The sequence below is a fragment of the Myxocyprinus asiaticus genome, chromosome 34 (genome assembly GCF_019703515.2).
Source record: "Myxocyprinus asiaticus isolate MX2 ecotype Aquarium Trade chromosome 34, UBuf_Myxa_2, whole genome shotgun sequence".
NCBI lineage: Eukaryota > Metazoa > Chordata > Actinopteri > Cypriniformes > Catostomidae > Myxocyprinus > Myxocyprinus asiaticus.
The window spans coordinates 17,732,260-17,749,442 of NC_059377.1; the positions used below are offsets into that span (position 1 = coordinate 17,732,260).

General features: G+C 37.2%; 1 protein-coding gene across 3 annotated transcripts in view; it reads left to right on the plus strand.

The window, feature by feature from the left end:
- LOC127424820 (protein FAM91A1-like) overlaps window positions 1-14,265 on the plus strand; it is a 32,508-nt gene extending 18,243 nt beyond the window's left edge. For all 3 annotated transcript variants that reach the window (XM_051670266.1, XM_051670268.1, XM_051670267.1), the window contains 13 exons: window positions 609-718; window positions 1,986-2,095; window positions 2,869-2,955; window positions 3,269-3,398; window positions 7,638-7,786; window positions 8,446-8,580; window positions 8,666-8,779; window positions 10,386-10,458; window positions 10,564-10,701; window positions 11,032-11,139; window positions 11,531-11,654; window positions 11,895-11,964; window positions 12,423-14,265. In XM_051670266.1, the coding sequence (XP_051526226.1) occupies window positions 609-718; window positions 1,986-2,095; window positions 2,869-2,955; window positions 3,269-3,398; window positions 7,638-7,786; window positions 8,446-8,580; window positions 8,666-8,779; window positions 10,386-10,458; window positions 10,564-10,701; window positions 11,032-11,139; window positions 11,531-11,654; window positions 11,895-11,964; window positions 12,423-12,608 (1,534 nt within the window). In that variant the 3' untranslated portion in view covers window positions 12,609-14,265. The remainder of the gene's footprint in view (window positions 1-608; window positions 719-1,985; window positions 2,096-2,868; window positions 2,956-3,268; window positions 3,399-7,637; window positions 7,787-8,445; window positions 8,581-8,665; window positions 8,780-10,385; window positions 10,459-10,563; window positions 10,702-11,031; window positions 11,140-11,530; window positions 11,655-11,894; window positions 11,965-12,422) is intronic.
- Window positions 14,266-17,183: the final 2,918 nt, after the last annotated feature.

Genomic DNA, 17,183 nt, shown 5'->3' on the forward strand with positions numbered 1-17,183 from the left:
GTGCCTGTTTTTACTGCTAGATGCCCTAATGTTACTGCCCATGAAAATTTGATCACAAATGTAATGTATTGCTGGTGAAAATAATGTATACAGAATATATTCTAATTTGACAATAAATTAATTCTCACTGCTAAAAATAAACATCCTGGAGGGGAAGCATTTGAAAGTAAATTGCTAGAGTGCATAATGCATCATTTCATGAACAAGATGAACGATTTTCAATGCATGAATCAAACTCTTAGAATGTGAAAAGTTCCTGACATGGTTTTCCATGCTTTTTATATATATATATATATATCTGCATGTGGGCATAAACAAATAATATTGAACAGTGTAATCAGCGAGACTATCTGTTTGTAGAAAGTTCGGGAAACCTGTTTGAAAACCGTCATTATTTTTGCAATTCCGTTTGGTACCATATGCAGAAATTACACACTTAATCTTTAAACACTGTCACCAGAAATCGCCAACTCTAACTGAAAACAAATGACTTCTGGTTGCTTTGTTGCTACAAATCACTGTTTATGTGAACGCCCCTTTACTCTGCTGTTTCTTTGGGTTTAATATGTGAGAGTCTGGGGGTCACCTCATGTGTCTGCTTTGACCAGGAGCACTATGGATCCCCAGAAGATGCTGCTATCATGGGAGGGTGGCAGTCCAGTGATGGAGGCAGGTTCCTCAGCCACTGATACGGATACCACCAGCCTGGAGGACCAGGGTGAGAACAGCTTTCCCACTTAACCTTTAGACATTAGCTCACTCTACTGCAGTGTTTTATTAAAGGTGCAGTATGTAAGATTCAGAAACCCGTGTTATTAATGACACCTGTGGCCGTTAAGTGAACTGCAGCCAGCTACCTGTTGCTCGTGCTCATGCACACAATCCATAGGGACGCGAGCGAGTGAGCATCGGCCAAAACAATGAAGAGACTGAATGTGATCCACCGGCATCATGCTGACAGATGAGGTAGCATAATTAAAATTAAATAGTTATGATTGTTTTACTACAAACTTTGAGACTAAACTAAAACTACTTATCAGCTAACATAGCATACTGATACACACATACAGCTACATACTACCGAAATATACCAGACAGTTTACTGTTGCACTGCACTGTTATGTTGCACTATTGTATGTTTTGTATGTCATATGTTGTACTACGATCAAGAAATCAGTGTATTTGCTTAAATTTATCCTGTATACCTGGCTTTTAGTATAAAGAGAAGATCGTTGAAATTATTTAAAAGTTACGAAGCAAGGTAGCTTGCAATTCGTCAGCGTTAGCAGGCAAGATCAAGTTAGCTAAAATTACACAGATCAATCCTTATGGCACTATATTTCACATGCTTTGCAGTTATGTAAGCTTACCTGTCCAATAAGAAGAACGCCAATTCAGGGTCGGTTTTGATACCCAAAACCGAACGAAGGTCCCTCCAGGAATCAAATGCCCTGCCGATGTTCACTCTTGTTTTCGCTCGACCACGATCACGTTCCCGCTTAGCCTGACTGGATTCAGTAGATAAATGTTTTTTTGTTTTGCTTTTTTGGCTTACTCAGAATTTGTGTAGGAGTCGGTGTTGTGCTGGGAGCCGGACGTTTGCTGGATTCCATCTCTAAGATAACATTACCTAGCGTTGCAGTTTGTTGTCGCTGTTGAATAGCAGAAGAGACACTATTACTGTCTGAGGCAAGGGTCTCAGGAGCGTGCATAAACGTCACATCCTTTGTATTTTCCCAGCAAAAGCGACCTGCTCCCTTTGCATGAAAATCAGTCTACAGGCTTTAATAGGCAACCTAGGAAGTCTGGGAAGGGCTCATTTTTGAAGTTGCGTTACAAGCCGTTCATACATTGGCAAAAAAAAAGGTGAATATTACTTGAAAATTGTTACATACTGCACCTTTAATCATTAGTCTGGCTTTGAACAGTACATACATCATAATAATGGGGATTAAATAGACTATGTGATTTTCTCTGTCATCCAGACACAGCAAGTGTGAGCAGTCTAAGTATTCCGGCGGCCCCCACTAAAAGGATCGCCTTCTTGTTTGACTCCACCCTCACCGCCTTCCTTATGATGGGCAATCTCTCCCCTGTGAGTGTCTCACTCACAGATATATGTATTCCTATTTCATACCCAATGTATATGTGATACTCTGCAAGTGACTTTCCAGTGTATTATAAAAGTGCTTGATATTATTTATTGAACTACAAGGAGGATGCATGTGTAACGATGTTCCAAGATTGTCTTTAATTTGCCATGAAGGAAGATGTTTTGTAGATTGTCTATGGCCACAAAAAGCATTTGGACACTTAAGCCACACTTAAAAATTTATGAATGTCATTGCATTAAAATAAAAATATTAACATTTTTTAGGCATTTATTTGAAAGAAAGTTGGCCCAAGCACACTTTTCGAACAAAACATTTCACAAAAGACATATGTTTGGTTTTAAACGATAAAACAATATATACACTGTTCAGAAGGGATTTTGGACACATTCTCATTGTGAAACTCAGTGGAACATGTCTTTAGTTAATGCGATGACAAGATACTACACTTGTTGTTACTCTGCTAGGACGGCTGTTTGAAAATAAGGGGAACTGACTTCATACATCCACTAAAAATCACCTTGGGACAAATTGGTTTAAAGTGATTTGTTCAGTTCTGAGATATGGTCATTTGTTTCATTGTTCTGAGAAACATAATTTGTTTGCAGATACCATGTGGTTTAATATTTTGTTATCTATGCAATAACATTCATACATATTTACATAATGCACAGTGTGCCTTAAGTGTCCAAATTCATTTCAGAGCCACTGTACCTGGTTGTTTTGTGATAAATTTCCCTCTCTCTTTTCATCTTAGAACTTGAAGAGCCATGCAGTCACGATGTTTGAGGTGGGGAAGTTGTCTGATGAGACCCTGGACAGTTTTCTCATGGAGCTGGAGAAGGTAATACCTCTATTATAGCACACAAAGAAGCCGAAGGACACACAGTGGACAGAGTATCTTAGCCTCTGTGCTTGCATTGAGACAGAATGGGGCCACCGCCACAGGCTGATTATACAACACACACACTCACATTTCTCTGTGGCACTGCTCTCTCATCTCTTCTACACACATAAAAGAATAAAGGTTACGGCATTTCTCCCTTAAAATCTCTCCAACCTTTAGTTATTCTCTTTTTCACATATGCTCTCACACTCACAAGCATGTTGGCCATCTTTGTGTGATGAGGCTGATAGGGATGCTTTTGTGTTCAAAGGTGGAGAGCACCGCTGAAGGAGAAGCTCAGAGATATTTTGACCATGCGCTGACCCTCAGGAACACAATACTTTTTCTGCGCTACAACAAAGATCTCACCCCCAACCAGGGCCCTGATGTACCAAATATAGGTATGTGTCAGTATCTGAGGGCTGGGCAGTACACTGTATATCGTATATTTACGATTCATCCAATATTTTGGCAGATATAGAAAATTAACCACCATCAAAAAAAATCACTGTGGTTTTAATGCACGTTTTCTTTGACTGCAGCCATATGCCACATTAATGGCAGCTCAATTTGACACGACTTGTGGGTATACAGTGCATCTGGAAAGTATTCACAGCGCTTCACTTTTTCCACATTTTGTTATGTTACAGCCTTATTCCAAAATGGATTAAATTCATTATTTTCCTCAAAATTCTACAAACAATACCCCATAATGACAACGTGAAAGAAGTTTGTTTGAAATCTTTGCAAATTTATTAAAAATAAAAAACGGAAAAAAAAACCACATGTACATAAGTATTCACAGCCTTTGCCATGACACTCAAAATTGAGCTCAGGTGCATCCTGTTTTCACTGATCATCCTTGAGATGTTTCTACACCTTGATTGGAGTCCACCTGTGGTAAATTCAGTTGATTGGACATGATTTGGGAAGGCACACACCTGTCTATATAAGGTCCCACAGTTAACAGTGCATGTCAGAGCACAAACCAAGCCATGAAGTCCAAGGAATTGTCTATAGACCTCCGAGACAGGATTGTATCAAGGCACAGATCTTGGGAAGGGTACAGAAAAATGTCTGCAGCATTGAAGGTCCCAATGAGCACAGTGACCTCCATCGTCCGTAAATGGAAGAAGTTTGTAACCACCAGGACTCTTCCTAGAGCTGGCCGCCCAGCCAAACTGAGCGAGCAGGGGAGAAGGGCCTTAGTCAGGGAGGTGACCAAGAACCTGATGGTCACTCTGACAGAGCTCCAGCGTTTCTCTGTGGAGAGAGGAGAAACTTCCAGAAGAACAACCATCTCTGCAGCACTCCACCAATCAGGCCTGTATGGTAGAGTGGCCAGACGGAAGCCACTCCTCAGTAAAAGGCACGTGACAGCCCGCCTGGAGTTTGCCAAAAGGCACCTGAAGGACTCTCAGACCATGAGAAACAAAATTCTCTGGTCTGATGAAACAAAGATTGAACTCTTGGCCTGAATGGCAAGCGTCATGTCTGGAGGAAACCAGGCACCGCTCATCACCTGGCCAATACCATCCCTACAGTGAAGCATGGTGGTGGCAGCATCATGCTGTGGGGATGTTTTTCAGTGGCAGGAACTGGGAGACTAGTCAGGATCGAGGGAAAGATGAATGCAGCAATGTACAGAGACATCCTTGATGAAAACCTGCTCCAGAGCGCTCTGGACCTCAGACTGGGGCGAAGGTTCATCTTCCAACAGGACAACGACCCTAAGCACACAGCCAAGATAACAAAGGAGTGGCTACGGGACAACTCTGTGAATGTCCTTGAGTGGCCCAGCCAGAGCCCAGACTTGAACCCGATTGAACATCTCTGGAGAGATCTGAAAATGGCTGTGCACCGACGCTCCCCATCCAACCTGATGGAGCTTCAGAGGTCCTGCAAAGAAGAATGAGAGAAACTGCCCAAAAATAGGTGTGCCAAGCTTGTATCATCATACTCAAAAAGACTTGAGGCTGTAATTGGTGCCAAAGGTGCTTCAACAAAGTATTGAGCAAAGGCTGTGAATGCTTATGTACATGTGATTTCATTTTTTCTTTTTAATAAATTTGTAAAGATTTCAAACAAACTACTTTCACGTTGTCATTATGGGGTATTGTTTGTAGAATTTTGAGGAAAATAATGAATTTAATCCATTTTGGAATAAGGCTGTAACATAACAAAATGTGGAAAAAGTGAAGCGCTGTGAATACTTTCCGGATACACTGTAAGTGTACTAAGAAATAAATATTTTAAAGCATCTGATTCAAACCTCATTAAAATGGTGATACAGTTTAGAAGCAAGGTTCCCACTCGTGCTGGAAAACCTGGAATTTTGCAGTATAGTTATCCAGTCATGGAAAATAATTATTTGTCCTGGAAAATATTTTTGTATAATAGAACTGTTTGAATGTGTTGCTAACAAGGTTTTTATTACATGTAAAAAAAAAAAAAAACATGGTAACGATTGGGACTTTGGATAGGTGTCAAATACACACATTCGTATCGTTTTGTCGCTGCCGGCGGCTGCACATTGTGAAACGATGTCAACGGCCAACTGTCATGAACAAATCCCTTGCACGTATTTTCTCTGCTCATCTGCTGTCATCTCTGCTCTGCTCCAATGAAATAGTTTATGTATTGATATAAGCACAAAATAAGATTTTTTGTTCCAACATAGCTGTTGTGTTAACCCCAAAACATTTGAGTGATAAATTTCAGTCAACGATGTCGGTTGGACCATTGAGATTTAAAAAAACAAACAAATTCACACCGAGTTGGTAGTGTGGTTGGTAACCTCAGGTTGTGAATTAATTTTCAATAATTCAGTGATCGGAGTCTGCTTATACCACGTTACCACATGTAGAATGCAGAAAACACAGACGTAATCATGGAATCTAGTCATAAAAATGTAATTTGCTATAAAAGGCAGAATGTCATGGAATATGATATATTTGGACGAAAATGAATGTTTGAATGCACAGTTAATTAAATTAAAATTGCAATATGTCCTAGTGTGATAATTAAACTGCAAAAGTCTTTGATTTAATTGAATAAATATATCATCTGCAGGTGATGCACGCTTCAAAATAAATTTGTGAAGCCGGCCGCTCATACCCTGAACACATCTCATTATGATCATCACACGCACTCTTGTGTGTGTGTGATATGACAGACAGAGAGCACTCTGAAGTGCGCAACACATAAAGACTATGTATGTATTTAATTAAATCACAGCTTTACGGGGATTAATGATCACACTGGGCCATGTAGCAAACTGCTTATATGGATATGAGTACTACCATCAAAAAAACGCAGAAACGGCAAAATTAATGCTCGATTTAAAAAATAATCTATTTTTGCTTAAATATTACAGCTGTTGGCACATAAAATGACCTGGAAATGTCCTGGAAAATTGTGCCCTGAAAAAAGTGGAAACCATGAGAAGTTTGGTTTATTTACACAATTTAGTTTTGTCGAACTGTCCGTTTCAATGAATCAGTTCAACAATTCGTTTGCATAATTGCTTATTCAAATGGCAATTTTGTGAAATTTAAAATTATACCAAGCTATAGAAAGTCAGATTTTATATCAAATTGTTGTTTTGTTTCCAGGAGTGTTGGTTATTCATGTTTTTGAGACGATACAGACCTTGCATCAGAAATAAATAATTCTGATTCAAAGTAATGGCCAGCATCATCCAATCACTGCCAACCATGTTAAAATAAAATTATACATTATAAATTCTGAATCTATGTACTTATTACCATCGTCCCGTGTCTGCCAAACATGTTGAGTGGTCCAAACATCGCAGCCTGAAACTGAACTTTTGGTCGGATTTTAGGAGTGAATGCACTTAGCTGCATAGGACAGATATAGAATGCTCCCTTGCTCCCTATTTAGTGAATGACTTAACCTCCAGTGTGCTGTCTGTCTGTACTGGTCTCAGAACAGTTTGAAATGCACCTTATTTTCATCCTAACTCCGTATAAAGCCTCTGAAAGCAATTTTTTTCCACAATGTAGCAATTGCACAGTAAATATAGGATTTCCATTGAAAACCACGTGCTATTGTACACATTAGTGTACATTGTGTTTAGCAGCGTGGCGTTTAGCGATAAATCTCTCATATTTTATAAATGCCATGTCATATGTAATTTTAGGAATTCTTATTATAGAGATAAATTGTGTCATCTCTGTTTAATTCTGATTGGTAGTGCATGACATTTTTATGTCCTTATTTCAACCTTATCACTGTGTGATCTTTATTAATTTGCTAGCACTTTACAATAAGGTTTCATTTGTTAACATTAGTTAATGCATTAGGTATCATAAACTAACAATGAACAATACATTTTTTTGAAGTATTTGTTAATCTTTGTTAATGTTAGTGTACAAAAATACAGTTGTTCATTGTTAGTTCATGTTAGTTCATAGTGTATTAACTAATGTTAAAATAATATACAACTTTTGATTTTAAAAATGTATTACTATATGTTGAAATTAACTAAGATGAATAAATGCTTAATGTTTTGTTCATTGTAAGTTCAAAAAATGGAACTAAAGTATGGAGCGGTACAAGTACACACATGTTCCCACGTCCTGGTTGGCAGTAATATGTGGGTCTGTTTGTCTCTTCAGGCCTGCCTCTGGACCTCCTCCGCTGTGAAAGCCTGCTGGGATTGGACCCTGCCACCTGCAGCCGTGTGCTGAACAAGAACTACAAACTGCTCGTTTCCATGGCACCACTCAGCAACGAGATCCGACCAATCAGCAGCTGCACGCCTCAGGTAGCCCCAGCTCACCCAGGAGACTGCATTCAGACCTGTAGGGAGGGAGGCGCGATCGCTGGGACTTACAGAACTGTGTGCATGCTCAGTGAGCAGTCAGATCGCTGTCCTCTCGAGAGGATGATTCAAACTAAATAGCTTTTTTGTGCCCCTGGGTTTCTATACAAATGTTGCACCATGTATGAAACATTACCCACCAACTACATCTCTGGATTTGCATGCTCTTTAACATTCTGTTCAGGTCTCTTATTTCTTTTTGAAAAGCACAAACAAGGCTAGCAATTCACCATGGGAATAAGTCTCATAATGGTGTTCATTCTGTGTTACTTAGTTGCAAGTTGACAATCTATGTTGTAGTAGCTTTATTGTGTCCTAACCGACAAGCGATAAAACTAGCCGCGACCACCTTGAGCAACAGGACATTTTATCGATCATTTAGATTCTATTTCTGTGGTGTCACGCTGGGAAGCCTGCCCACTGTGAAATCTCATTGGTCCAAAATCCTGCTGTTTATAACTGTAGATTAAACATAAAATATCCTCTGATTGTGCCGTGTCGCACAACAGTTTCGCATTCAGCGTGGACAGACAAATTGTTTGTCTGAAAACTGTGGCCTTGCACCTGGTTAAGGACACATTGTTATGTTGTCTGTCTTCCAGCACATTGGCCCAGCCATTCCTGAGGTTAGCTCCATCTGGTTCAAACTGTACCTGTATCATGTCTCTGGTCAAGGCCCTCCTTCACTGCTGCTGTCCAAGGGTTCCAGGCTTCGGAAGCTGCCAGAGATCTTTCAGGTCAGCCTTGCCATTCAAATAATAACTGATGCATTTATTTTTGATAATTTATATGATGCTTATAGAATTTTGCTATTTTACTCAGGCCTATGACCGGCTGCTTATTACATCATGGGGTCATGACCCAGGGGTCGTCTCCACATCCAATGTGCTAACAATGCTGAATGATGCCCTTACCCACTCTGCTGTACTTATTCAGGTAAGGGCATCATTACTTATTCAAGAGTTACATATCCTCATATTCAGCTTAGCCAGAAACACTTGCGCTCTCTTGATCCTTACACTAAATTACACTGCATTTAGATGTTGACTGATATGTCAGCCAGGCCAATTAATCAGTCGTTATTTGGCCAATTTGGGATTATCAGCTTTGGCTGATAACTGTGCGAGATGGGTCAGTTAACAGAAATATTTTTGGTGAATTTAGAGTAAATATTGTGTCAAAAAGTTTCAATGAAGCCCATATTTATAATGCATTGTAAAGGCATTATAAATACTTTATAATGCATTCAGAAAGTCTCGCAATACACCTTATAAAATGTTATAACTTATCAAAAGTAATTGTAACTACAGTTGTAATACATTATAATACTTAACCTTTATCATAGTTATACCTTAAAGAGTATAATGCATTATAACACAATCAACATCCAATTTTATCGCAGAAGTTGTAATGTTTAATGTCTTAATTGGACTATACAGTACATTACTTTTTTTATTTAGTGTATTTACTGTAGATTGCATTTTTTGCATATGAGGACAGCAGCTCTGTCGTTTTCATGGCTCCAAATAAGATGCACCAACATTCAGGGCTCCAGACTAAAATAATTACCAAGGAGCCATTGGCTACTAAACAGAAACATTTAGGAGCCAAATGGCTGTTTTAGTTGCCACATAACAGATTTGCTCGATTTAGATTGTTATTCAAAAACAAGATAGAAAGCCAAAGAAAAGACAACTGATAGCTCATGAATTGGGTGTTTAATATACAGTATATACTGTATAGTTGAGTGCACAAATTTGCATTCCCCTTTTGTCTCATAAGTTTTCACACCCCTTTCGGAACTTATACAAAATAAGAGATAAAAGATCTTTTTTTTTTTTATTTAGTACTGCCCTTCAGAATTTACATAACAGGTATTTACATAAAGTATAGTATGGATACAGTAGTGTGTTGTCATCAATGAATGCTTGCACCTTGTGTAATAGATGTAATAGTCCCTAAATGGTCCTAAGTATCAAAAGCTGGATCTCTCATCACAAATAAATAAATACATTTTATATATATATATATATATATATATAATGTATTTGTGATGAGAGATCCATTGATGAGTTTAAATGTATTTGGCTAAGGTGTATGTAAACTTCTGACTTCAACTGTATATAACTTCCATTTTACAAGCTTGACTTGTAATGTCTTATAACCACTTAAAAATATCTTATGGATGTTCATAAAATGACTGAAAACTTCTTACTGAAAGCATGCCTGTTATATATAACACATTACATAATATAATTTTGAAAGGTTTAACTATGAATAGGTAAGTATTATAATGTATTATATTTGTGGTTAAAATTATTTATGAGAAGTTATAACATATTATCAGGCGTATTATAAATATGAGCTTCAGAGAAAGTGTTACCAAAAGATTCAATTCAGCAATTTTGTGTACATCTTATCTGCTATCATTAAATTATATTATCTATATCAGTGTTATATCAGCCTATTGGCTCTCTAGATCAACATTGGCCATTAAAAAAAAAACATTTTGTCGATAACTAGATTTGTTATCTCTTTTCAGGGTCATGGAATGCATGGACATGGTCAGACCGTCCATGTCCCCTTCCCATTTGACGAGGAAGACTTTAAAGCAGGTAAAATCTAAACTCTCTTTATGTAGATCTGATTTCATCCCTCTTTTTAACACTCTGAATAACCCAGCTATTCTAACTGCCTGTTCTTTTTGTTACCTCTCCCAGAGTTCTCTTATTCCAATATGTGTGCGCACAAAGCCCTTAAAATCCTGCGGGACAAAGTGGATCTGGCGCACCAGTGTGGCTACATCACCATGCTCAACCACAACAACAGACATCGCAGACGACCCAGTGACGCCGATGGTGAGGCTTAGAATGTCTTCCAAATCCACACTGCCCATTTAATCAATCATTAAGAGGCCTGATAAGGACGGCCTCTATGCGGATCATTAGCCACACTGGGCTATATTGATAAGTGCTGCAATTAGATTAGAATGAGAGCACGAGAACAACCGGTCCAAGCTTTCACCACTGTGTTTTATTAGAGCAGTTGTTTTGGACTCTAATCCAATTAGTGTTTTAATTGTTGTCCGTATGTTTGATTGCATCACTAATCAGACTGAAAGCTGTATGCTACCTCTGGGGTCTCAAAGGAACATTACAGTATTTTCATTCTCTTTACTTTCCTCACAGGAGATCCTGAGCTTAGTGGAGTGCTTGATGCCAATGGAAGCAATGAATCTTTCGAGCTGGTTACAGAGGAGAATAATGGAGATAGCAGTAAGAAACAGGAAACAGAAGGTATGTGTTCCTGCACTAATGGTTACGCCCAGACAGAGTCTGGAGACTTTTTTCCGCATTTTCTTAGCTGATTTTTGGGTTTAAACATTGTCAAATGTGTTAAAGGGATAGTTCAACCAAAATAAAAATTCTGTCATCTTATATTCACCCTGATGTTGTTTCAAACATTGTTCCAATGTTCCTGAAATATTTAATAAATGAACACATAAGGGAGGGAAGATGTGTAGAACTATGTGAATAATGGATTTTCCAATTCTGTGGAAATCTGCTGAGCTTTCTACACAGTTCTGTGGGCTCACAAAATTTCTATCTGGGCCTGCTAATGGAAAAGCCAGTCAACTTGTGTCACCGAGTAAATACGATGTACTCAGAAAATTCCATTTGTACACAGGGTCGTTTAGTGAGGATGAGTGGGTTCCTCTGGAACTGTGCTTTGGAATGCCTCTCTTCAGCTCTGAGCTTAACCATAAAGTGTGTCAGAGGATCGTCTCCCACAAACTCTGCAGCACAGACAGGTGTCAACCATAGACAAGTGCATTTAAACATCCATCCATCCATCCATCTCTCCGTCTGTCTGTCTGTCTCTTTTTCTCTTTGAAAATATCTGTCTGTCTGTCTAAATACACATTGTTGGCCTTTTTTGACACTGTTACTGATATAGATGTACAACATGTACAATATAGAGTATACAATGCATTACAATGTTATCGTAATACTGTCATTGGACTAAACAATATGGACTGTTTTTTTTGCAGTCTTCAAGAGTTACTACATTCCAGTCGCAAACTGGCATTAAAAGTTCTCAGTTTTGTTCAATCATTCCAGGTAAATCTTCAATAACTATATTTTTCATAATATATAATGGGTTAAGGTTGATAGGAGCCATGCTAATGTACTTATTTTTAAGGTTACATTCAACTGTAGTTCAGGGTACATGTAGTCATAGAAATACCAGAGAATTTTTTTAAACTGTAATTTCCATGCTTGGAATAGTCCATCGAAATGTATAAAATCTAAAAATGTAATGGAAAAAGTCATGGAAGTTTCTGTAGTGAATATAAATGTTAAGAGTTTTGCTCTGCTGTAAAATACTGCATCAGCTAGAAATTGCTCTTCATTCGTACAGTCTCTATAAAATGCTATTTAACAATCCATTAATCATAAGCCACTGGAAAAGTCGTCATGGAAATTAATTTGTCCAAAGGTGTGGGACCCCTGGTATTTTTTCACTGTCAGATGTTCTTTGAATTTGTAATGGGTTTACTATTTTTCATCTCTCACAGGATGGCAAACAGCCTGCAGACCCTGACAGCGGGGTTTCGGGTCCCCTGAGCCAGCCCCCAGCAGAGTCTGGTGTACCCCTCCCCGCAGTCAACCTGCTCTTCAAGGACGGCAAGCTGAAGGAATGGATTGGGCGAGCGCCACCCTCCCTACACATCTCTGCCCCACAAAAAGATCAACCCACATAAAACATCACCCTCAAAATCACTGCATTCAGCCCTACACCATATTCTGCTCACTTCTGATTGCATATGTCTTGAGTTACCATGTTATTTCTGTGTCTCTGAAACACACAACCATCAAGTGGATGCGAGCATCCAGATATCAATAATCCAGAGTAGCACTGATAGTCCTAGTTCACTGAGATGGGTTCAATCACTTGTCCTAACTTCCAACACTTTTATTCATCAGATATCACTTCACTCAAAGTACAAAATGGTTCATTATAAATAGAAAAAATTATTTGCAAAAAGGTATCCTATTGTGACCTTTTAATGTGTATATAGACTTTGCTTGGGAAAACATCCAAGGACCAATCCTATGGTTGGATGAAGTCACCCAGGTTTTCTGTATATGAACCCCCGCCTACTTGTATTGTCATGTTTTGTGACCTGATGCATGATATAATTGCACAGAATCTCCAAAAACTACTTGACTGAATCAGCAGGGTTTGAAAACATGAAGTTGAGGTTTACTTTTGCACAAAGCTTGTGGATTTTTTAGATTTCTTTTGGAATTTCAATAAGTATAATCAGCCCATGTCCACACTAATACATTTTCGGTTGAAAACGCATGGATTTTGCTATGTTTACACATTTATACTTTCGAAAGCGCTCTCAAGTACTGCATACTTTGGAAAACTATGACGTTAGGAAACCGAAAACATTTTCGTATGGACGTAGCCTCAGTTATTGGGTCGTATTCCAGCTGGAAAACATGTCCATCTCATTTCTGCTGAGCAGAGGAGCGTTTCTGCTTCACTGAGACCAAAGACCAACTTTTTTGGTTCTTTTTTATGTTGATCTTTTATCATTATTTAACTTTTTTGCTGCCTTATTTGCTATGTGCCCAGTAGACTGCCGATCACTAAAAGCATTTCATACACTAGTGTGGCGCTCATTTTCTTGGCCAGTTTAAAGAGTTCCCGCTTGGACTAACCGTAGTTATACACAGATTTTACAATAAAAGTATCTTCTGCTTTAGTCCAGAGGGAACGACAGCATGGACACAGCCACACAGAAACCTGCAAGTAGTGACAACAAGGTTATCCATCAGTACCATCAGTTCCTAGATGTGTTGAATATCAGTATAAATGTATAGTTTATTGTGAGAATTTGCAGTACTGCTGCATTATACAGTTATCCCTCAGTGGCCTGACCTTTTTTTTCTTGCCTTTACTGAGGTTGCTGACAGTGTTTCCCCAATCAAACATTATAGTGGTGTTCAGCGATGATGATGAACACATTTTAGAGATCTTGGTGCTGCATGATGAGTGTGTACAGTTGTGTGTATTGTGCGCCATTCTCTCCTCATCTGTTCTTTTCCACTCCGTTGAATCCTTCCTGCATCTGTACTATCCATAAAACACCAGCCCCCGTGCCAGCCCCTGTCACAGTGTTAGGAAAGAATAAGTGACAGTTTTATAAAGTCACCCTGCATTTTAGGAACTCTCTGTTGTAGTGTACTTGATGGGACTGTGAAAATGCTCTTGTAATTAAATTTGTACAAAAGTTACATTTCCCCTCTTTCGCCATCACATTCACCAAAATATATGTTATAACAAATGAATATGTAAAAATTATATGAAAGGACTAATAAATATGTTACATAAACACCCATTTAAAAGGCAGACTGTTTTGCTTTTCCCTGCCTAATGTAATTACTATAGCAACACATTCAGGGTATCACCAGGGGGCAGTGAGGCCCTGAAATGGGACTTGTCATTTTAGGAATAGCACAACTCTAATATCATTTAACCTGCTTGAGCTAAAAGAAATAATGCTGTGTTAACAGTTGGAATGTTCTTAATATTTCATTATTTTATGCTGGGTCAGTCTGGTGGTTTGAGTATTTGTTGTCACAAATTATATAATTAATCTTGTAGCTTAATAATTGAAATTGGTTTTATCTAGAGACTTGCTCTTTAAAACTAGGTCAGTAACTGAAGTAAGGAACATTCAATTTTCACAAAACTGAGAGGAACTTTGTCACAGTGGGTTGTTACCGTATCCATTTTCACCAGCATTCACATAATATTACTGATAATTTGTAATACCCATTAACAGGTTATAATAAGTTAAGTAAAATGATCAATGGCTTAATTTGTTAATAAGAGTTCGTTAGGAAGTTTAGAATAAGAATACTTTTTTACACAATAATTGCGAATACTCTGGAGGTGAGGTCCATTAATAAACTGACAGCTGATTGAGCTTTTGTGCAAGACTTTCAAGTGATTAGACAGATTATGATTATTAGATGTTGTCATGTTGAGCATTATTTTTATTTCAGTGACATCTTTTATTCAGTTATATTCAGAGACAGGGCCACTGTGAGTAGGTTTTCTTTGTTTTACTTAGTTACAAATATAAGTTATGTTCAATTGTTTCAGTATAGTTTACATAAATACACATTTGCTTTCGCTGTGTTATTATGAAAAGGACCCAATTATCAAAAAAAAAAAAAAAAAAAAAAAGCCTTTAACTGGTTGCCAGAAATTTACTGTAAAAAAATGTGGTGACCATGTTTCAGGCTTTACGGGGTGTAATTTTGATGCCTGTATATTTTATGGTTCATATACTTTAATGTTTATATTATTAATTGATATAAACTTGATATACTAACCTTCTAGAACTATACAAGTATGATTTTCACTTTAAAATGTATTGTTAATCACCGTAGTAACTACAATAGGCCACATAATGACTTAAAGTTCATCAACACAAAGTAAAGCAACCAGCCACAAAGCATTTTTGAGTTTACTCAACTTCAGGAAAATTTGTTGCACCAACATAAACATTTTAGTTGGATTGGAAGTTCCATGAACTCAGCAAGAAGTTCAGCAAACTCAAAAATATTAATATTAAATAAACATGCAAGTACAGCTGACCATAATTTTCAGTATTCTTGATATAAAATTAAGCAGATCTACATTTCTACATAAGATTATGTGTTAGCCCCACCAAGGTACCAAGTAGTTGGTCCAACTTAAAAAGTGGCGTAAATAACAATTACATAAAACATCTGGAAGTCCTAATAACTAAAGAAACTTCATCAGAGGGGACACTAATCACTTATTGATTTAAAACATATTCATATTATTATTTTGCCACAAATGGCCTCCTTAGGACTGAGCATCAGTGATCAAACTGAGCATGATCAAAAACCTGTAAATTCTATTTTCATCACCAAACTTGACATTGTATTTGCTTAAAATTTTAAGTTGCTCTGACAAAAATGGCATAAAAGTTTACTATTGTTTGTTTTAAGTAATCTCAATTAAAAATCTCAAAATCTTTCTACAATAGATAGTTTAATCAACATTTAAAATTTAGTTTATATGACAAATTTGAAGTTGAATTTTTTACAGTTAAGAGTGGCCCTTCCAGGAGCAATACTGAATAAACATGGAGAGACAGTTCACAGTGTTACCCACACAAACACAAAACACCATCATGGTAACACGTTACACTTTATAGTGAAAAAGGAGACCGGCACACTGCTACATGCTCCCATACAATTTAATAGATTATACAGACAACATTTCAACCACTAAGGTCTTTGTTAGGCTAATCTACATAAAATGTAACATAGAACACCCCAATATACATAACTGATATAAAACATAAGAAGAAATATAAATATAATCAAATGCGGCCCCGCAGGGACGTCTGGGAACCATATTTTTAACAGTTTACCGTAAAAGATATGTATTCTCTTGTTAAACATAATATAATTTTTTTATTGTAAATTATTTGGTAAAAAATAAATACATATTTTACTGTAAAATATTTTTTTTTGTCTTGTTAAATATATATTTATATATACGTATATATTTCTGTTTTTTTACTGTAGCATTTTTTCCCGTTAAAATTACAATTCAAAATACCCTTCAAAATTACAATTACAAAAATGATAAAATTATGTTTTTATATAATTATTACCAGCTATTTTTACCATAAAATTAACAAATTATTTTGTTGATACTTTACTGCATTTACTCATTAAAAATAACCAACAGTCTGGTTAAGGAAATACAAATCCCATTATTTTTTCCATAGACTAATTGAATTTTCAACTATAACGATAAACCTTTAAAGACAGACCTATCGTGAACTCCGAGGTTGTTAATCAATGGTATATGCCTTTGTTGAAACCATCAGTCCATGTTATTTGAACTTCATTGTTTAAAAATCATGGTTAATAGTGGAATTCCTGATGAACAACTACATTACCCATGGTCCAGCAGAGAAAGATCCACCAATCAATGAACCGCAGCCAACAAAGCCCACCAAACAAGTCCAGCAGCGACCGTCCACATCCATGATGCACTTTGAATGACGCAATCCATTCGGTCTCCTTACACCCTCAAACTACATTTATATTTGTAAATATCTGAATATTTTGCTGTAAACTTTAAATATATTGTTTATATACTTATAATCAGTCTTGGGTAAGTTACACAAAAAAGTAATCCACTACAAATTAATAACTACTTCTCTAAAATTACTTTACTGATTACTTCATTGGAAAAGTAATCATATTAC